At 43.4% G+C, this 23,206-nt stretch overlaps 1 protein-coding gene across 1 annotated transcript in view; it reads right to left on the bottom strand.

Annotated features, from left to right (window-relative positions):
* SPECC1 (sperm antigen with calponin homology and coiled-coil domains 1) overlaps positions 1 to 23,206 on the bottom strand; it is a 191,758-nt gene that overhangs the window by 53,510 nt on the left and 115,042 nt on the right. Inside the window, exons 7-9 of the mRNA XM_044673005.1 lie at positions 20,734 to 20,834; positions 10,347 to 10,428; positions 5,348 to 5,504 (exon numbers count right to left, since the gene is read on the bottom strand). Of these exons, the coding sequence (XP_044528940.1) occupies positions 5,348 to 5,504; positions 10,347 to 10,428; positions 20,734 to 20,834 (340 nt within the window). The remainder of the gene's footprint in view (positions 1 to 5,347; positions 5,505 to 10,346; positions 10,429 to 20,733; positions 20,835 to 23,206) is intronic.

Raw genomic sequence — 23,206 nt, 5'->3', positions numbered from 1 at the left:
CTCTCTCTCTCCCCCTCTCCCTCTCTCTCCCTCCCCCCCTCTCTTCCCCTCCCCCTCCCCCTCCCAGGTTAAGAACCCCTGTTCTAATGGTCTGAGCTCTCCCAACATAGAATGAGATGTCTTCAGAGGTGGAAAATGTTCTCTTTTGGTGGAGAACTTTAAGCAAGGGCTGGGTCACCATTTTTAAGGGGGTTTTGAGAAGTTTTGAGAAGGGAATTCTTGGTTCAAGCAAGGATTGGACCAGAAGGTGACTTCTGAAATCCCTCCCAAGTCTGTGTTTCTTTAGTCTTGAAGCATGGATGGACAATGCCAATGAACAACATGGTGGAGAGTAGTCACTCCCGTTCAACAACTCTGTAGACTGAGGCACAGTGAAGTCAGTCACTCATGGTGCCCCATTGAACAGTGAAATCGACCACTCCCACTCCAAGGCGCTATCCATTAGACCACACTACCAGTCAATGTCAATCAACAACATTTATTGAACCCCTACTATGGGTAGGGAACTAGATGCTATGAGAAGTAGAACAGAAGACAGAGCCCTGCCCTCAAGAAGTTCACAATCTAATTAGAGGGGGAGTTTGGAGGGGACATACACGTGTGAAAATACATGAGCATGCAGACAACATAAACATGAACAAAATGGGAAAAAAAATACAAGACAATTTAGATAAGACACAACAAAATAGCAATTGTGAGAATGGCAAGGTTTCCTGGGAAAACAGATAGTCGAGCTGGCCACCTGGCTACCCAGGAGGTGAAAAAAGGCTCTGCCCGTCTCCACTGGAATTGGAAAGGGAAGGATTTAAGTACAACCAAAAGGAGTGGCAAGGAGAATTCAGTGAGGCACCAGCCAGGCTGTTAGACCAGGGCAAGCAAAGGCAGACACAGATCAGTACAGGAGACAGATCATATTTGCTGGGGCCACACAGGACAGCCATTATGTCAGTTAAATGAGTGGAAGATGGAATTTCGGGAGCCACAAGGGATCTCTGAACCCACTGGGGTCAAGGCAGTGACCAATGAGGAGGGATGGGGAATCGTACCTCCCGGCACTCAGCATTCTGGGAAACGGGAGGAAGTATCTATTGCCAGATTAGGTCACTGTATCGATTTGGTTTTGCTTGATGGTACTTTATTGTTAGGAGGGAAGGTTCTATTGATGGTGGAACTGGGAGTCCAGAAGTTAAAAAAAAAAAACAGAAAATGTTTACTTTTAAAACGACTCGAGGAACAGTGGTTTTGGGTGGCGGGGAAGTTGTCATCCTCCCAAGCACCTTGGGTCAACTCTCAAAGATGCTGGAGGACAAGTTCTAATTCAAGACTAGACGGGGAAGGCACTGTGAAAGGTGGGTGTGCATGTGTGTGTGTGAGAGAGAGAGAGAGAAAGAGAGAGAGAAAGAGAGAGAAAGTACCCAAGTACATGGCGTGCCATGCTGTGGAAGCCAGTAGGGTTTAGTTGGAGGGGAAGCACAGGACCTCTTAGAAATGAAGCTAATGATTGGGTTGGACGAGAAGGAACAAAAGTGCAGAGAGCTCCAAAGGCTAAGCTGAGCACTTGGGATTGGAACCCAGTAGAGTCAAGGCCGACTCTTGAAAGCAGAATAAGGTGCTGGCAGAGCACCCAAACCCTTCTGTGGGCAATAGAACGAGGAGAGATCTGAGGGGCAGCCCATGGATTTAGAGTAGGAAGGGACCTTAGAGGTCATTTAATCCAAACCCCATCATGTCAGAGGCCCAAAGGCTACTTCTTTTGAGGGGTGTTTCCTGACCCCCCACCCCCATCAGTGCGTATTTCTTTTGTATGTCTGTCCCGTATTTGATTATCTGTGAACAGGTTGTAATGCCCCAATAGAATCAGTCAGGAAGCATTTATGGAGGGCCTCCAATGTGCTAGGTTCTGTGGATAAAGGCAAAAAATGAAATAAGCTCTACTATCAAAGAATTTACATTCTAACAGAATGCTAGAATGGAATACAATTCCTGCCTCAGGGCTTGTATCCTTAGCACCTAGCAAAGCACCCCGTGCACAGTAGGTGCTCACTCCAGCACTAGCAAAGTACTTAGCATACAGCAGGTGCTCATCCCACCACTTAGCAAGGTGTCTGGCACACACAGCAGGTGCTCACCTTAACACCTAGCAAAGCACCCAGCACACAGTAGGTGCTCACTTCAGCACTAGCAAAATACCTAGCACACAGTAGGTACTTATCCCAGCCCCTAGCAAGATGCCTGGCACACAGTCAGTGCTTACCCTAGCACTAGCAAGATGCCTGGCACACAGTTGGTGCTTACCCTAGCACACAGTAGGTGCTTATCCCATCCCCTAGCAAGATGCCTAGCACAGTCAGTGCCTACCCTGGCCCTAGTAAGGTAGCCTGACACACATTAGGTGTTTACCCTAGCACTAGCAAAGTGCCTGACACACAGTTGGTGCTTACCCTAGCACTAGCAAGGCACCTGGCACACAGTAGGTGTTTACCCTAGCACTAGCAAGGTACCCAGCACACAGTTGGTGCTTACCCTAGCACTAGCAAGGCACTTGGCACACAGTAGGTGCTTATCCCAGCCCCTAGCAAGATGCCTGGCACACAGTCGGTGCTTACCCTAGCACTAGCAAGGCATCTAATACACAATGGGTGCTCACCCTAACACAAGCAAGGCTTCCATGAGACAAAAGGTGCTCACCCTAATACGAGCAAGGCATATAATTCATAAAAGGTGCTCACCCTAATACGAGCAAGGCATCTAATACACAAAAAGGTGCTCACCCTAATACGAGGCAAAGCTTATAACTTATAAAAGGTGCTCACCCTAATGTGAGCAAGGCTTATAACTCGTAAAAGGTGCTCACCATAATATCAGCAAAGCTTATAATGTATAAAAGGTGCTCACCCTAATACGAGCAAGGCATCTAATACACAAAAGGTGCTCACCCTAATACGAGCAAGGCATTTAACACATAAAAGGTGCTCACCCTACTGTGAGCAAGGCATGTAACACATAAAAGGGGCTCACCCTAGCACGAGCAAGGCATCTGATAGACAATAGGTGCTCACCCTAACACGAGCAAAGCATCTACTAGGCAAAAGGTGCTCACCCTAACAGGAGTAAGGCATCTACTAGGCAAAAGGTGCTCACCCTAGCACTAGCAAGGCACCTGGCACACAGTAGGTGTTTACCCTAGCACTAGCAAGGCACCCGGCAAACGGCCGGTGCTCACCCTAGCACTAGCAAAGTGCCTAACACACAGTAGGTGCTTATCCCAGCCCCTAGCAAGGCACCTGGCACACACTCACCCTAGCACCGAAAACACAGTAGATACTCCCCCTAGCACCTAGCAAGGTGCCTGGCACACAGTAGGTGCTCCCCCTAGCACCTAGCAAAGCACCTAGAACACAGGAGGTGCTCACCCTAGCAAGGTGCCTGGCACACAGTAGGTGCTCATCCTAGCACCTAGAAAAGTACCTAGAACACAGGAGGTGCTCACTCTAGCACCTAGCAAAGTGCCTAGCATACAGTAGGTGCTCACCCTAGCACCTAGCACAGTGCTTAGCATACAGTAGGTGCTTATCCCAGTACCTAGCAAGGTGCCTGGCACACCAGCGTTTACCAAATGCATGCTGATTGACTGATAAAGAGAGGATATACAGAAGGTGGTAATGGAATGCAGAAAGGAAGAGGAAGGATGGATTATGCAATAAACAGGATAAGAGAATGGGGGTCTGGAAGGTGCTTTGAAGGGGAAGGAACCAAATCACTCTGTGGCTATAGCCAGGAAAAGAGACACGGAGGTAAATGGAAATCAGAGAGAGAGAGAAATGAATGAGCCCCGTTTTTGAAATGTTAAAATTTAACTACTTAGTGGAATGGCCAAAAGCATCATTTTAGAGGGAGGCTAAAGGCTGGGTGAGGATAAAGACTGGAGGTCCAGACTGGGGAATCAGGAGCTCAGAGGTAGTTAACGGGAGCTGGGGAAACAGAAATATCAGCATAAAAAGAGAAAAGAGCTCTGAATGAAAGAAAAGAATGGTCTGAAAAATCAAGGGTTCCTTCAGGATGGGTTCATTCATTCATTCTATATCTACCTGGACCACTGATCTGTAACACACAACCTCTTATCTCCTCCCTCCAGGACTTTGCCCAGGCTTTGCCACATACCTGGAAGGCTCTCCTTCCTCACTTGTATTTCTGAGGATCTCTGCCCTTCCTTCGAGACTCAGTTCCAACTCTCCTTTCTTCAGGAGGCTCATAGATTTAAAGCTAGAATGGGACCTTAGAGGTCATAGGGGATGGCAGGTTTAGGGCTAGAAGGGGCCTTGGATGTCATAGGAGGCAGCTAGGTGGTACAGTAGATGGTGCCCTCCTGGAGGGTTTTCCTTACCATTTACTGGGCATTTATTTTGAACATGCAACTATGAATGTACATGCTAAATCTCCCCATTAGAATGTAAGCCCTTGGAGGGCAGGAACCATTCTGGGTTTTTGTTTTTCTTGCTTGGCACATAGTAAGAGCTTAATAAGTGCTTCTGGACTGACTGGATGATTGCCTTGTATATAGCAGCACATTGGCTGAATTAAACGGAATTAAGTCATTCTTTCAATACATATTTATTTATTTAGTAGCTACGAAGAGATACCAGGAGACCACCACATCATGGAAGCCGTGGGAAGAGAGAGTTTCAAGAAGGGGCCGTGGGAGGCAACAGCAGAAAGCAGAGCAGAAAGCGGAGCACAAAGACCAAGAAGGATGACACGTGGGAAGAGAGACCATCGAGTCTGGCCAAGAATGGGTTACTCTGGAGAAAGGAATGGAGGGAACAGAAGGCAGGCCACAGCGGCCAGAGGAATGAGTGCTGAGGGAATGGAGTCTGAAGGGCACGCTTTCCACTGATGGGTGAGCAGGGTGTCCATGCCGGAGAGTGCAGAGCTGGCAGCAGGGAGGAAGAGAAGAGGAGGAAAAGGAGGAAGAGGAGAGAGCAAGCAAGCGTGTATGTGGCTAGTTCCTTCGTGGGACTGGGATGCCCAAACTCAATGCTTCCCCTTCTCCATTCTTGAAGAAGCTCTTCCCAGCTGAGAACCGGCTGCCCTCTCTTTTTGTTTTGGAAGGGGACAGTGTGGCCCAAAGCCCCAAATCTTCTGGTATCGACATTAGAGAGCGTAGCTAAACATATGGCTGCACCCCGGATGCCGTGAGAACAGTGAAGGGTTACATCGGGCACGGTTAAATTGGAAAGGGTATCGGAAGAGGCTGGGCAGCAAGGTCTGAGAACAGTGACCATGTTTCTCACATCGGAAGTTAATGCCAAATGCTTTTTCGACTTTCTCATCATTTACAGCTTGGTACCTGAGTTTGCTCTGTGGTTTCAAGCCCCCTGGGCTAGGGGTCAGCAGCCTGGCATGACTGAAGCCCAGTGAAGGGGGTCTGCTCAGGGACTCGAGCGAGGGGCTCTTACGGAGGTAGTGGTCGGGCTTCAGGTCCTCATTTCTTCCCTTTAGGATGTCTGTGTGAACAACAACAACAACAACAACAGAAAATCACCCATTTGGGATCCGGAGGGATAGGTGAGGTCATCACTTTTCCTGCCCCAATGCAAGTCTTGAGCCAGCACAGAAACACGGGGTCTGACTGGCATCTGAGCATACATTCATTTGGTCATTCTACCCCATATCAAGACAGACTAGGAAACAAATCTTTTCTGGAAGAAGTCACATCAGAGAAATAAAGGTTGGTCACTGATGAGGATTGCTTTGAGGAGGAACGTTGGGAGAATAAAAAAGTCTAGTAAAGTCCCTGCCAGTTAGTAGTGGAGGAAGATGCGATTTATGAAGATGAAACACAAAAAATTAGGGGAAAAGTGAGAAATGAGACCCTGGTCTCCCACTAATTGATTGACGCAAAGGAGCATGGTCTTCTTCGCCTGTGGCAAAACCACCTCACTACTTCTGGTATCTGCTCCGAGGCTCATAGGTTGAGAGCTAGAAGGGGACCTTAGGGGGTCATATGAGAGGTTTAGGGCTAGGAGCTAGGTGGTACAATAGACAGGGCTGGATTTGGGAGTTAGGAAGACTTGTGTTCAAATCTGGTCTCTGACACTACTTCTAGTAGACTCTGGGCAAGTCACTTAGCCTCTGCCTCAGTTTCCTTATCTAAAAAAATGGGAATATTATTAGCATCTAGAGGCAGCTACTATAGGCCTGGAGTTGGAAAGACTTATCTTCCCGAGGTCAAATAGGGTCTCAGACACTTTCTAGCTATGTGATCCTGATCAAGTCATTTAACTTTGCCTCAAGTTTTCTCATCTGTAAAATGGGCTGGTGAAAGATGTAGCAAACCATTCCAGTATCTCTGACAAGAAAACTCCAAATGGGGTCATGAAGAGTTGGACATGACTGAGCAACTCAACAACAAACATTACCATCTACCTAACAAGGGTACAACGAGGATCAAATGGAGATAATGTAAATCACTCTGTAATCCCTAGAGATAACTATGATTTATTATTAAGAAAATAATGTTGGAAAAATATATCAATAATTATATTGATATTTTAATATTTACCATTTTGTTAGTGATATTATAATAAATATTTATCATTATTATTTATTATCATTCTGTTACAGGATCATAGATTTAGGGTCCAAAGGGAACTCGGAGGTCATCTAATCTAACTCCCTTTATGTTATAAATAGTGAATCTATGGCCCAACCAATGAAATGATTTGACCGAGACCACTGATGGGCAACATTTTGAGTTTGGTGCATCACTTCAAGAAAAAAAAAGTTTAAATAATGTATAATTGTAATATATAACTGTAATTTAATAAACCAAAATAAGTAAATTAATACAGTCATCTATAGTGCACAGAGTGTCTACACTACAGCAAATGTTTCATCCTCAGCATGCGGCCCCGTACTTCTCTGTATGTGGCCGCGTGTCATCAAAAATGGCTACGCATGTCAGTGCGTGTCACTGGTTTGCCATCATCGACCTAGACCATAGCGTAAATGACAGAGCTGGGATTTGAACCTAAGATCGACTTCAAATTTAGGGGTATTTTCACTGCTCTACATGCCCTATGATCAGAGAGAAGAAATTTCTTAAAAGAATTATGACATTTCCAAGCTAGATGGGGCCCAAGAGATGACTTAGTTCAAACCCCTGAATTTTACAAAGAACAACTGAGTTCCGGAGAGGGACAATGACGTCCTTCAGTGCCCCTGAACTAGTTGGCGGCAGGGCAAGAATTAGAATCTAATCCTCACTCCCAGCCAGGCCCATCAGTCCACCCTGTTTCTCTTGGGCACCTGAAAGCAAGGCCACTCCCGGGAACCACTTCCAGAAAAGAATGTAATGGAATGTGCTTTGCAACCATTATTTTGGCATAACGAAACCAAGCTAACCAGCTCATAGAGAGCAGAGACAAAGAGGGGGTTCACAAAGAATCATGTGGCAGCTCCAGAATGCCAAGACCCTAATGCTCTTGACCCAAGGGTCAACCCAGATAACCAAAAAACAAGCATCCTTCACTGGCCAGCCCTTGTCAGTAGAGTAAACAGAGCTCTATGGATACAGAGGGGTCTGGGAGGGAGGAAAAGGAAACATCATAGCTTGTTTACTCCATGGCAATGGCCCCCTTGTGGCCTCCATCCATCCCCGTGTTCATCTCAGCAATTAAGATAATGGCTCCCCTACACGACAGACCATCTATCAAACCAGTGAGGTCATCATATTCCTCGTGTGAAGAAGAAATGAAAAATGAAACCTGAGAAAAAAGAAAGTTGAAGGGCACCCGAGATCCTCATTGTTCAGGGACGCTCCAACCATTTGGGATTTCACTGGCAGGGGCTTTCCCAACAGGGATGCAGTTTCTAACCACCAACCTCTTCACATCTTTCAAGGGGACCTTTGAAAGCTGCTGAGGTCTCCCTGATCCGTACTTCCATTATTCACCAGTGGGCAGAGCTGTCCCTTCCACCATCAGAGACAGCAATATTTTGTAGGCGGTCTTGGAGCGACGCTGGGGCTCAAAAACTCATCACCCTGTGTCCAACCTGGTGGCGAACCTCTCCTTGAACAGCACACGGTATGGGTGGTCAATGGACTTTTCCTACTTGGCTCGTGCCCCACTGGCATGGCCTTTACAAATTCTGGGTCATCACAGTGAAGAGGCACTGGGGGATTTTAGTAGAGGACGAGTCATTAACAAATATTAAATTAAGAGGTCAGGGTGAAGATTCTCGTATGTTATCCTTCAACCTAACCTACAGATTCTGCCTTGCTCTTTTTGTGAAAAAGGAAAAAAAAAGTTCCAGTACATTTTCTGGGGAGAATATAAAAGAAAGGAAGTCTGGGAAATATATACGTTGCTGTCCCATAGGGGGCTGTGACCTATCTGCTGGATCCCAAACTCACTTATTCTTAGTAGCCCCCCCTGAATCCTTCTTTGCTCTCCCCACACCCCACTTTAGTTTTGCTGTTGTTTAATCATTTTTCAGTTGTGTCTGACTCTTCATGACCCTAATTGGGGTTTTCTTGGCAAAGACAAGCAAGTCAGGGTGGAAGGGATCTTAGTGGAAAGAGAGTTGGGCCTGCAGACAGGAAGACTTGAATTCAAATCCTGCTTCAGACACTCGGTATCTTTGCGATTCTGGGAAAATCATTTAACCTCTGCCTGTGTTTTTCTTGACCTCTCTTAAAATGGAGATAAATAACAATCTTCCTCTCAGGACTGTTGCAAAAATCAAATGAGATAATATTTGTACAGAGCTTAGCACAGTGCCTGGTGCTTAATAAATGCCTTTTCTCTTAAGTGTACACCTTTGGGCAAGTCACTGAAATTTGTTTTCCTCCTTTGTGAAAGAAAGCGGGTGGGGGGGAAGGAGAAGGGAGGTGAGCTGGGGGGGGGTGGTCTTTCAGGCTTCCTTCTAATCTATGACTCTATCACCTTGGGGGAGTCAGTCTCCTTATCTACAAAATCAGAGGGCTGTGCCTGATGGCTTCAGATGACTCTAAGTTGCAGACGGGCTTCACTCTTCATTGGGAAAAGAATCAGACAGAATCCTAGATCTCGGGCAGAATAAAGTGTTGCGTTACCCCCTCCCTGAACCTCTGCCTCCAATGCATTATCATGATGCAGGTCTTGATCATGAAGCTCCCCTTTCCTGGGTTGAATGAAATCTTTGGCCAGGGCAACTTAAAAAGACCCACAGAGGGGCAGCAGGGTGGCTTGGTAGATGGAGAGCAAGAAGTTCAAATCTGGCCCCAGATACTTACTAGTTGAGTACGTATTAGATTAGCATCATTTAAAAAAAAAATCCTTACCTTCTGTCTTAGATCTGTCTTAGAATTACTACCGTGTATTGGTTCTAAGGCAGAAGAGTGGTAAGGGTAGGCAATGGGGATTAAGTGACTTGCCCAGGGTCACCCAGCTAGGAAGTGTCTGAGCTCAGATTTGAACTTGGGACCTCCCATCCCTAGGCCTGACTCTCAATCCACTGAGCTACTCAGCTGCCTCCTAAATTAGTATCAATTGTAAGGCAGAAGGTAAAGGTTTTTTTTTAAAAAAAGACTTAGACGGGCTTCAGTCTGCATTGAGGGAGGCCATATCCATACCAAGGAGATCACAAATCCTTCAAGTCCTAAAATAGGCCCATTCCTAATAACACCGACAATTCTCCTATTTCCAAATGAGACATTTTGTGTTGTCTCGATGGTACCCTAATTCCCCAATGGGTGGTTCCTTCTTGGTTTTAGAAGGCTGAGCTCATTCAGTGCTGAGAGATAAGGAGGTGAGAGTAAGCCGGGGACAACCCAGCTCAGAGTCTAGTTTCCAGGATGCCAATTCAAAGGAAGACTATAGAATAGAACTGGGTGGGGGAGGAGAGGCCCAGAATTGGGGAGAGAACATGAAAAAAACCAACCAAACAAAGGAGGCCTAAAATAAAAAAAGACGTATTTCTCAGAAACTATGAAAGTGATGGAAATTCAGATTCAGATCGGGCCCCCTCTTAAAATAGCTCCCCTCGTTCTCTGGAGATTCCAATCCATTTTCACATAATTCACTGGAGACCCGACTTTTAAAAAAAGAACAAAGCCAGCCCTTTCTCTCCAGCTACATTCACACTGTGAAAAGAAAGTTAGAAGGAAACTGGCCCCTCTCCACTGGCTGCAGCTTGAGGAGCTGTCGGGGCTAAGCACAGTTCGAGGTCAAAGTGACTGCAAGTAGATTTGTTCTAACACTTCCATGCAGAGAAAAGGAGGCTGCAAAATGAACGGGCAGGCAGAGTTGGTACCCAGCCACAGAGGTGTCCGGAGGCAGCCGGTGAGGAGAAGGACGACTCACCTGTGAGCGGAAGGTCTGGAAGGTCCGAGAGCTTAGTCATGCCTTTGCTGGCTGGCCTGAGGCTGCTGTAGGTTGAATGTCGCTGCAGAATGGGAGGGATACAAAGGACAGGTTAGTTGGAGAGAGAGAGCCGGCCACAGAATGCTTACAGCATCGGGAAGCCCACGACCCAGTGTAGCTTCAACCCGAGCAGGAATCCTCCCTGCGGCATCTCTTACAAGGACAGAACTGGAGTCATTGGGTGGAAGAAGCAACAGGGAAAATGTAGCTTTGATGTTGGCATGGAGTGCCTACCGTTGGGAGCTCCAACAGGGGCATGAGCCGCCCACCACAGGTCATGGGTTCCTCCTTCTCTAAGCTGACCAGTTGGCAGGGAACTTCACATCAAGACTCCTTTCTTGTATCAGCCGAACTGGCCTTCACACTCTCAAATTTTTGTAGGTTCACGGAATTGTTAGAAAGGACCTTAGATGCCCTAGAGTACATTGTGTGGATGGGGAAACTGAGGCCCACAGAGGGGAAATGACTTCACCAGGGTCTTATAGAAAAAAAAGTAGCAAAATCAGGATTAGAATCCTTGTCCTTGGATTCCAAACCCCCTACCATCTCCACTGTAACATTTTTTTTTTCTGAGTCATCTAGTCTGCGTAAAGGTCTCCCACCCCATTCACAGAGAAGTCTACTAGGATGTTTTTCTTCTCATAGCGTCTGTAATTCTGTTCCCTTCTGCCCAGTGGAACAAGTCTCATTGTTCTTCCACCTGTGTCCTTCGGACACTAGAAACTTGTCACGGTGATCCCAGCCAAGTCATCCTCTTTCTAGACTAACCACTGACCATTCGTTCAATGGATTCTCCTGCAAAGGTTCCCAGGCTTCTCACCTTTGCTTGGGGGAGAAGGACGAGTTTCTATTTCAACATTATCTCTTTTCCATCTCACCAAAAATATTCCTAGGAAAGATCCTCCACTGGGAAAATTAAGTTTGGTACTTGAAGGGACCTGGGTAGGTAAGGTCCAGATGCTCTAAACCAGGGGTTGGCAATGTATGGCTCTTTTGAGGGCCAGATATGGCTCTTTCTGCAGGAGCCATAAAGTCCATTTTTTTTCAGACACTGTAATAGGAGCGCACACTGTGAGCAGTGTATGGTTCTCACGAAATTACATTTTAAAAAATGTGGCATTTATGGCTTTCATGGCCAAAAAGGTTGCCGACCCCTGCTCTAAACTATACTCTTCCTTCAGCTATAGCTAACTATATAACCATAGCCCTGGGTTGGGGTGGGGGGTGGGGAGATGAATTTTTAGTATTTGACGACTGAGCAATAGGACGGTGCCACACTGGCTCCTCTTGAATTACTCTGAGCCTCAAGGAAAACTTAATTCTAGAGTGTCTAGCAGTCTGTCTGTTCTTTTCTTTCCTCCTTTAATAAATTTATCTGCTTATAGAGTTTCAGTTGGTCCTGAAGGCAGGTATCTCCTAAATGGTTTATCATATATTATTCTGCATTAATCTGTGTATAGTTATAGAATGGTTAGTTCTAAGTTGTTAGGCAGCCAGAGGAAAAGTGAGATGGGCCTGGAGTCAATAAGACCTGAGTTCAAATCCAGCCAGAGGTATTTACTCCCTATGTGACCCTGGGCAAGTGACCTCTCTTACGTTTGCTCACTTGTAAAATGGGCATAAAAATAGCACCTACTTCACAAAGTCATTCTGAGGGTAAAATGAAAAGATGCTTATGAATTACTGTTGTTTTTATTACCCCTCTGAACCAGAAAAATGGACTCGTTTCATAGGAGCCTAGATTCAAATTCATTTTCTTCCATCCCTTCATTTTACAGTAGAGAAAGAGGGAAATGAAGCGAGTTCCGTGCAGATTCAAGGAAGTGGTTGTGAGGGATCTTTGCCATCCATGTATCTGACTCGTGTACTACCTCGGCTCTCTCAGCTCTTCCCACAAAGCTCTATATTTTTGTGGAAGAGTTTGCCTGTGGCTATGAGGGAGAATACTTTGTTTCTGACTGTTCTTGTTATAGCAACTTAGTAAAGACCTTTGCTATAAGTTAATTCTGTCTCCTGGCTGATTGTTAATGGGAAGTACACTGGTAGGGATTCGTGAGCTACATTGTTAGAAAACAGGGCTTTCCTAGAATCAGAGGCAGCACCAATCCCAGATGGGGCAGTAGATACCCAACGGACTTCATTGAATCATTAACAAAAATGTTGAGTGAGATCCTGGGCAAGTCACTTGAGCCTCATTGCCTAGACCCTAGACACTCTTCTGTGTTGAAACAGTATTGATTCTAGATAGAAGGTGAGGGTTTTTAAAAAATGTTTTGAGTGTTAGTTAAATTATAGGCATCGTGGGGCTAAAACAACAGTTGCTCTTCCATAGAGTTGATGTTCTAATAGGGGAATGGGGGACAAGATGTATAAAAATAACTAACATAATGCAAAATATGATGAATCCCATAAGAGAGGCAATAATAGGGACTCAGGGAAGGAAGAGAACACTTTGGTTGGGGGTCAGGTCAGGGAAGTCCTTATGAAAGAGAAGACATTCAAACTGGACCATGGAGTTTTGCCAGGGGCACCATCTTGAATCTTTTGAGGTTGTCTGACACTAAGGATACTAATCTATGTCCTACAGATCATTGCCCTTTGCTCTTGGATTGAGAGATGGGAGGGACCTTGGAGTTTATCCAGTCTAACTTCATCCATTTTTGCAAATGGGGAAACTAAGGCTCAGAGAGAATAAGAAATTTGCTCAAGTCATCTGAAAGACTGCACTCTGTTGCTTCTAAGATCTCTTATGTCTCTTAATGTTCCTTCAATTCTAAATTACAGAATAGTTGCCTAATTGCATTTGACACAGGAAGTTTCTTCCCTGTTTGGAATATCCAAAGAGCTTTGGGTTTGGAGACAGAGGACCTGGGTTTGAATCCAGATTATGTCCATTTGGACCCGAGTTACCTTGGAAATATAACCTAGCATAGGGGCTGGAGAGGTGGGCTTGGAGTCAGGGTTGGAGGCGGTTGGAGTGGATGGCCTCTATGGTGCCTTCCAGGTTTTGATCTATGATCTTTGACATCTTTCTCCTCTCTGGGCCTCAGTTTTCTCATCTGAAAAATGGGAGGTTTAGACTAGATAACTATTAAAGGACCCTTTCTAGGTCTAAAAATGAAATCACAACTAAAAACGAAGTAAGGAAAGAAAGAAAGGAAGGAAGGAAAGAAGGGAAGGAAAGAGGGAAGGAAAGAAAGAAAAAGATAAAATGAGGCTGAGTTACTGAAGTCCAGTTGCCTTAGTACTCTAGTATAAATGAGTTTCAAAGCATGATTATTTGATTGACAAAAGTAAATGAGAATATCAGATTTAAAAAAAAGAAACTAAAACTAAATAGAGAACGAGGGGGACAGGACACAGAACCCCTAAAAAGAAAGGAGGCAGTTTTGAGGGATAAGAGAGAGAAAGAAGAAAGGGAAAATTGTAGAAGATTCTGTACTTTTCTAGTTTGCCCCACACTGGCCTGTTTATCTTCCACTGGGCCAGAACAAACAGAAAATGAGCACTTCGGGGTTTTGTTTTTTCATGCAGCTGCAAATGCAATCAGTTTGGCTGCTCAAGATGAATGAAATTTTTTTAAAAAAAATGTTATTTTTTTAAACCATGCTGACTCCATATAAAGGAATCTCATTTCCAAGGAATTTGTTAAGTAAGCGATGGACGTATTCTCCAGAAACATGTCCTAGGATGCAAACACTTCCCCTAAGGGGTCTGCAGGGTAGCAGAAGTTTATTTTTTTTGAGGAGAATTTAGGTCCCTTTTTTTCATAAGGAAAAAGAAGGCAAACTAGCCAGATCACAAAGAGGTGATGCCATTTCTGGAAATATGGGGGAAAAAAATCAATGATTTCTAAAGGATGGAAAAGGGAACAGCTGCCATGCCCCAAAGCCCTTAGCAGGAAGCTAGGTGGTACATTGGGTTGAGAGTCAGGAAGACCTGAGTTCAAATCCTGATTCAGACTAGCAGTATGGCCCTGGGCAAGTTATTTACCCTATATTTGCCTCAGTTTCCCTATATTTGCCTCAGTTTTCTCATATGTAAAATGGGGATAATTATAGCCAGGACATGAGAATACAATGAGATGTAATTATTTTGTCGAGTCATGTATTATTCCCCCATATGGGATTTTCTTGACAAAGACCCTGGAGTGGTTTGCCATTTCCTTCTCTAGTTCATTTGACAGATGAGGAAACTGAGGCCAGCAGGCTGAAGTAACTTGCTCAGGATCACACAGGTATGATTTGAATTCAGGAAGACAAATCTTCCTGGCCCAGGCCTGGCACTCTATCCACTGCACCACCTTGTTGCCCCAATACATGTAATACCTTTTGTAAACCTTAAAGTTCTCTATATATGCTAATGCGAGGAGGAATCTTTCCCAAGACATTATTTGATAACTCAGTCAATATGAATTTATTAAGGGCCTGCTCTGTGCTAAGCACTGGACAGATCCTGATCTCAAGGAGCTCACAATCTGATGGGGGAATATATATATATATATATGTATATATATATATATATATGTATACACACATACACACACACAGCACAAGTTTTAGACAGGATGTTAGAAATAATCAAAGGGCAAAGGCCCCAGAATTCAGGGGATTGGGAAAGGCTTCCTGCAGAAGGGGCGATTTTAGCTAAGAACTGAAGGAAACCAGGGAAGCCAGGAGGATGAGATAAAGAAGGAAAGATAAGGAGAGAAAATGCCTGGTGTGTTGTATGGGAGGAGCAAAAGGACGACCACTGGACTGAAGACTATATGGGGAACTTTAAGGTGTAAAAGGGCTGGAAAAGTAGCAAGAAACCAGGTTACGGAGGGCTTTGAAAGCCAAACACAGACTTTTCTTTTTTTTTTTTTATTTTTAAAAAAAAATTTTAAACCCTTAACTTCTGTGCATTGGCTCCTAGGTGGAAGAGTGGTAAGGGTGGGCAATGGGGGTCAAGTGACTTGCCCAGGGTCACACAGCTGGGAAGTGTCTGAGGCCGGATTTGAACCTAGGACCGAAATCGTCTCTAGGCCTGGCTCTCAATCCACTGAGCCACCCAGCTGCCCCCCACAGACTCTTTTCTATTTGATCCTGGACCAAGTAATAGGGACCCCCTGAAGCTTATTGGGGGCACTGGGGGGGATGTGTGAAATGACTGGACCTACACTTTGGGGAAATCACTTTGGTAACTGAGAGATGGCTGGCTGGAGGGAGGAGAAGCTTGAGGCAGGCAGACATCTTACCATGATCCAGATGTGAGGTGATGAGGGTTTGTGCCGGGGGGGGGTGGTGGGGGAAGTGGGGGTAGGGGTGGTGGTGTCAGAGGAGAGAAGGGGGAGAATTTGAGAGATGCTGCAAAGGTAAAATGAATANAATGAACAGGACTTGGCAACAGACTGAATGTGTGTGTGTGAGAGTCAGAGGAGAGAGAGAAAGACAGACAGACAGAGACAGAGATGGAGAAAGGCAGACACAGAGTTGGAAACAGAGACAGACAAAGAGAGAGCAAGAAATAGAAAGAAAGAGAGAGAAAGAGAAAGAGAAAGAGAGACAGAAAAAAGAAAGAGAAAGAGACACAGACAGAAAAAGAGAGACAGAGAGACGGATAGAAAACAGAGACAGAGACAAAAAATAGAGGGAGAGAAATAGAGAGAAATAAAGAGAAAGACAGAAAGATTGAGAGAGAGAGAGAGGCAGACATGTAATCTCAATAATAGCAGGAAAGTTAGGAAGAAGGGCATAGAGGGCAAAGATAAGTTGAGTTTTGGACATGTTAAGTTTAAGATATCTATAGGGCATCCAATCTAAGATGTCCAATACACAGTGGGAGCTGGGAGACTAAAGATTCAAGAGAGAGGTTAGGGCTAGATAAATAGATTTGATAATCATCTGCATAAAGATAATTGAATTTACAGGAACTCTAATGAGATCACCAAGAGAAATACTATAGAGGAAAAAGGGAAGAGGGTCCAAGACAGAGTCCTATGAGATACCCTTAGCTTCCTGGTTCCTACTAATTCATCAGTTCACTTAAGAAAACTCAGCTGGGGCAGCTAAGTAGCACAGTGGATTCAGCAAAGGCCTTGTGTTGGATCTGTGTTCAAATCTGACCTCGGATGCTTCCTATCTGTGTGACCCTGTTGTTGAACCCTTGCTTGTTTTAGAATGAATACTAAGACAGAAAGCAAGAGGGTTTTTGTTTTTGTTTTTGTTTTTGTTTTGTTTTTTAAGAAAAGGAAGAAAAGTCAGCCAGATCTCTCCCTTTTTTTTATGAGATATAGAGACATTTCTTAGCTGTGTGACCCTGGGCAAGTCATTTAACCCTGTGTTTGCTCTTGGTTTCCCCATCTATAAAATGAACTGTAGAAGGAAATGGCAAACCACTCCAGTGTTTTTGCCAAGAAAACTTCCAAAGGGGTCACAAAGAATTGGATACAACTAAAAAGGACTAAATTACAACAAAAGGGATTATGGGGGAATAACAGTTACACAATTGATGTGATGGGTGTTGGCTAGTTTTGCTGCACTGTTTTTTGACCCTTCCCCCCTTTTTATTGTTCATTTCAGAGGAGACAGATTTGGGAAATAATGGTAGTGGGAAAACAAAAGATATAAATAAAGGTTTTTAAAATTAAAAAAAAAAAACACAAACAAACAACCAAAACAAGGGAAAAGTTAGACACAAAGAATTCAGGACCAGTCACATCTTTGACTTCCAATGACTTCCTCCCCATCTTCCTCTCTGAAGAATTTTCCTATTGTTAAAATAAATGTCAAAAATAACTCCCTGGTGGCCTTTCCACCTTCCACATGCCCTCACCTTCTGAACAGTGAGTCACGGCTGAACACGACTGGCTTTCAGCTGCCAAGATCCTCCCTGCACGGTCTGTAGGCTTCCTGCCAGCTCTCCGAGCTGTCTGCCCAAGGCTGATTCTGGCATGGCCTGGGCATCTGGCTATTTTCATTCTTCACCGTTTTCTTTCCTGAATCTGCACTGGGAATACCCTCGGCTATGACCCTGAAATGCCTCCCGAGGGTGGAAGTGGGGGTGCCGTGAATAAAGACCACTAGCTCTGGAGTGAGGGGTTCAAATCAAAGCCTATGGCACCTACTGCCCAAGACACTGACTGGGTCACTGACTTTTTTTTCTGGGACAAAACTCACCACCTGTAAAATGAGAGGATCGGACCTGTCTAGCCTTGTGATCTTATGATCTTCTTATCCAGTCCCTGGGATAAGGAGGGGACAGACAAGAGATCACTGGCCTCTCCTCACATCTAAATGATTTGATTTCAAGAACCTCAAAGAAGAGGTCACCGCTAAAAGGCTGGTTTTTTTAAACCCTTATCTTCCATCTTAGAATCTTAGATCCACTTTAGAATCAATCCAATACTTAGAACGTGTATAAGTTCCAAGGCAAAAGAGTGTTAAGGACTAGGAAATGGGGGTTAAGGGACTTTGCTAGAATTGAACCCAGTGTTTCTCTATCCACTGAGCCACCTTGCTGACTCGGCCTCGTCTGCTCTGCAGAGAACACACAAGTCACGGAAAGGCTCCTAAGAGAAGGTCAAATGATTTATTTCTAGGTGGAAATACAAAAAAACAAGGCTTCTTATCACTGCTACTGTGGTACAAAGTGTAGACGGATATTATCGTCTCTGAAAGATGCAGTGTGGTTCATTAGACAGAAGATGGGCTGGCCTGGAAGTAAGGAAGAACCAGATAGCCATGCTTCTCATCTCTACCTCTTAGAATTGCTGCTCCCACATGTGGCCTTTCCTGACCCCCCTTGGTTGTGCTTCTGCTCTTCCCCTGGAAAAGGCTCTGAATATATTTTGTATGTAATTCTTTAAGTACATGATGATCTCTCCCAACAGCAAACAAGATCAAGGAGGGCCTCTAACATATACCAGCAAGTCACACTGCTATCAGTGTCTCAGACAACTCTTTAGGAAAGGTTTATGTTATTAACTTGGAGTTCAGAGTGTGTGGATAGATTTCAGAATGTGAGCTACGATGGGGGGAGGGGATCATCTCTATTTTCGCTAATCTTTAGTTTCCTTTGCAATCTATATATTTTAGTTTATGGATTTAAAAATCTTTTTCTGAGAAGGGGTCCATCGGCTTCACCAGACTGCCAAAGGGGTCAAGGATATACTCATACACACACACACACAAAATTTTTTTAAGAGTATAAGTTATATATGGACTGCCATATAAAGGGTTCTTTATCCCAAAGAAATAAGAGGTCCACCTATAATTGGGGAAGGAGAGCAAGGGGGAACAGAGTAGGGGCTTAATAATTGCTGAAAGAGTGGCTGATATTAGGCAAAGTCCCTTCCCATTTTAAGAGGTTCAGCTAAATTATTTAAGATAAACAAAGCCTGCTCCTTCCAGGGCTTTTAAGCAAACAATCACCAAAAGGATGGCTAATTATTTAATTTGTGTCTGCATCTCCAGGAGGACAGATAAAAGTAAATAAGTTTTACTTCCTAATACCAAAAAGCAACAATATTTCTAAGAGGCCATTAATGACATAGGAGATAATAAGTTCTAATAATATTAGTCCTAAACCTAGAAATATAGCCTTGGGCTAAGTGTTGTTATTTTGTTTTTGTTCAGTTGTTTTCAGTTGTGTCCAACTCTTTGTGACCCCATTTGGGTTTTTTTCAGTAAAGATACCGGAATAGCTTGCCATTTCCTTCTCCAGCTCATTTTACAAATGAGTCCACTAAGGCAAATGAGGTTAAGTGACTTGCCCAGGGTTCCATTACAAAGCTAGTAAGTATGTGAAGCCAGATTTGAACTTGGGCCTTCCTGACTCCAGCACTTCCTGGCACTCTATTCACTTCACCATCTCACTGCCACTCTTGTTAAGAGTATCTGAAATGCAGAATTCTGGACCTTCAAGGAGATCATACCATAGAAAGCACAGGCAAGTAAGTTACCAGTTGGGTAAGCTACATCCTAGGTCAGTGATGGTGAACCTTTTAGAGGGGTGGATGATGTAAGAAATGTCCTCAGGCAACATAGTTCAGTTTCACCATCTATTTCCAATATCTCCATTCAGTTTCCATGTCCATTGTCCATAAGTTTATTTCTAACCTCCATCAACTTCATCATCCATTTCCACTGACTCTGCAATCTCCATTTTAAAAGATGCTTGGAGGCAGCCAGGTGGATGAATGAGATTGCTGGAATCTGGAGTCAAGAAGGCTGGCCCCGCATCCCTTTGGCTTTCTGGTAACAAACTCTGGCAAACTCTGTGCTGGGGCTATGGTGCTCGCCATGGGTTCATCACCACCATGGTCCTAGGTTAAGTTAGCATTGGTCCCAGAAATGTCTCTTTCTAAGCTAAATATTATTAGGTTAATGGTATTCTTGGTAAAATATTTATTTAGCTTATTGGCTACCAAGTGGGTCCTAGAGGTAGGCAAACAAAAACTTAAGATCCTAGTAAACTCTCAGTCCATAATTTGGAAACACACAGTCACTTTCTCTGACAAAAAAATGTCAGTTTCCTTGGGAACTTAGAATATGTCAGTTTTATATTAGATTTCCATCATCTTTCAGTTTCCTTGTCCCTTTCCAACATAGTTCAGTTTCACCATCTATTTCTAATATCTCCAAACAGTTTCTTTGTCCATTTCTAATAAGTCAATTTCATTATTTATTTCCAACCTCCATCAATTTCATCATCCATTTCCATTGACTCTGCAATCTCCATTTTAAAAGATGCTTAGAGGCAACCAGGTGGATGGATGAGTGGGTAGATTGATGGGATCTGGAGTCAAGAAGACCCAAGTTCAAATCTAGCCTTAAGACTTTCTAGCTCCATGATCCCGGACAAGTCACTTAGCCCACTCTCAGTTTTCCCCTCTGTAAAATGAGAGTGCCTATTTCTCCAAGAGTTCTCAGTGAGGATAAAATGAAATAGTATGTTAAGTGCTTTACAAATCTTAAAATGTTATAGAAATATTAGTTAGGGATGCTTTAGAAAGAAAACAAAAAACAAACAAACAAATGATCTGACAGTCCTGGAACTTTCTTTTCTTTCTAGGCAATGGGAAAGAAAAATTCTCAACAAGATCCTGAAAAGTTCACAACTGTCCCTTTGGGACCTTGATAGGCTTAATGGTTTATGTCAGTTTCATTAAAAATGTATTTTTTTCCTCCCTAGCTTAGAACACTGACATTTGATGTTCCTTAGAAAACAAACAGATCAGTTTTCACTGCCCTTTGGTGGCCTGGGTGAATGTAATAGGATAAAATCATCTCAGACTGTACACTGACTCCCTTCCCACCCATCATCTGCTCCATTCTTTTCATACCTGTATGGGGGAGACCGCAGCCGCTGGTGCTGTCCTCACTGGAATTCCACTCAGGGGACTCCTGGGGGTCTTGTGCACTGAGACACTCTGCCCAGTGCCACCTGCCAAAGAAAGAGTTGATGAGGTTTATGTGCTGTTAGTCTAGTCAGGAAATCATCATCATCAGTGTTTGAACTGAGGGGGCATAGACCCTGGATTTTGAGCTAGAAGGGGCTTCTGAGGTCATTTGCTTAATTTTGCAGATAAAGAAACTGAGGTCCTGACTTACTCTGGACTTCTCACTCCAGAGCTAGCCCTATATCTCCCACACCACAATACTTCTCTTTGCCACTTCTGCCAAGGGCCAACATCTAAAGCATTAATTTTTGGGGCCAAGAACTCATCCTAAGACATTACTTGTAAACCATTTCTCTAGACCAGTGATGGGCAAACTATAGCCCACAGGCCAGATGCAGCTCCCTGAAATGTTCTATCCAGCTGCCCCACATTATTCCTAATCTGACGAATACAATGGGTAGGATACAATACAATGAAACTTCCAAAGAGTTGCCTTAGAAACAGACTGACAGATGAACATTTCCTTTTCTTGGGCTCCCTCTTTAAAAAGTTTGCCCATCACTGCTCTAGACAATATAAAATACTTGAGAATCTACAAAGAAAAACACAGGAATTATATGAACACAATTACAAAACACTTCACACAAATAAAGTTAGAACTAAACAACTGGAAAAAACATTAATTGTTCATGATTAGGCTGACAATCCTATCGAAATTAATTTACTTATCCAGTGCCATACCAATCAAACTACCAAAAAATTATTTTATAGAACTAGAAAAAATAAAACCAATCTGGAAGAACAAAAGATCAAGAATATCAAGGGAATTAATAAAAAAAATGTGAAGGAAGGTGGCCTAGCAGTACCAGATCTTAAACTGTACTATAAAGTACTCTACTATAGTTTATATACTGTACTGTATATATAAAGTACACTGATCATCAAAAGAATCTGGTACTGGCTAAGAAATAGAAGAGTGGATCAATGGAATAGATTAGGGGTAAATGATAAGCAGTCTAGTGTTTGACAAAGCAAAAGATCCCAGCTTTTGAGATAAGAACTCACTGTTTGACAAAAACTTCTGGGAAATTTATTAAATAGAATGGCAAAAATTAGGTGTAGATCAATATCTCATAACCCATACCAAGGTAAGGTCAAAACGGGTATATGACTTAGATGTCAAGGGTGATATTATAATCAGGGGAACATAGAATAGTTTACCTTTCAGATCTATGGAGAAGGGAAGAATTTATGACCAAAGAAGAGATAGAGATCATTACAAGATGTAAAATGAATAATTTTGATCATGTTAAATTTTTTTTTTGTTTTTGTTTTAAACCCTTAACTTCTGCGTATTGGCTCATAGGTGGAAGAGTGGTAAGGGTGGGCAATGGGGGGTCAAGTGACTTGCCCAGGGTCACCCAGCTGGGAAGTGTCTGAGGCCAGATTTGAACCCAGGACCTCCCGTCTCTAGGCCTGGCTCTCAATCCACTGAGCTACCCAGCTGCCCCCCCTGATTATATTAAATTTAAAATGTTTTGTACAAACAATCTAATGTAACCAAGATTAGAAGGGAAATAACTGGGAAGAAATTTTTCAAAATTTTCTCTGACAAAGGTCTCATTTCTCAAGTATATAAAGAACTAAGTCAAATTTATAAGAATACAAATCATTCCCCAATTGACAAATGGCAGTTTTCGGATGAAGAAATAAAAGCTATCAATAATCATATGAAAAAATCCCTCATGATTAGAGAAATGCTAAATTGAAACAATTCTGTCAATATGACAGTAAAGGAAAATGATAAATGTTGAAGGAGATGTGACAAAACTGGGACACTAATGCATTGCTGGAGGAGTTGTGAACTGATCCAACCATTCTGGGTGGCAATTTGGAATTATGCCCAAAAGGCTATAAAAGACTGCATATCCTTTGATTCAGTAACAGCACTACTAGGTCTGTATCCCAAAGAGATAAAAAAAAATGGGAAAGGATCTGCTTGTCCAATTTTTTTATATTTTTATAAATATATATACATATGAATATATGTATATATAAACATAAACATAAATATATTTTAATAAATTTATAGTTGTTCTTTTCATGGAGACAAAGAATTGGAAATTGAAGGGATGTTCATCAGATGGGGAATGGCTGAACCAAATGTGGTATATGATGGTGATGGAATACTATTGTGCTGTGAGGAATGATGAACAGGATGTTTTCAGAAAGAGCTGGTAAGAGCTACATGAACTGATGCAGAATGAATTAAGCAGAACCTGTAGAACATCGCACATAGTAACAGCAGCATTGCGGAATGATTACCTGTGAGAGACTTGGCTACTCTCAGTAATACAATGAACCAGAACAATTCTGAGGGACTTAGGACAAAGAATGCTCTCCACCTCCAGAGAAA

The sequence above is a fragment of the Gracilinanus agilis genome, chromosome 4 (assembly GCF_016433145.1).
Source record: "Gracilinanus agilis isolate LMUSP501 chromosome 4, AgileGrace, whole genome shotgun sequence".
Taxonomy (NCBI): Eukaryota; Metazoa; Chordata; class Mammalia; order Didelphimorphia; family Didelphidae; genus Gracilinanus; species Gracilinanus agilis.
Note: the sequence above shows the minus strand (reverse complement) of the source record. Positions and strands in the feature narration are given on the sequence as shown.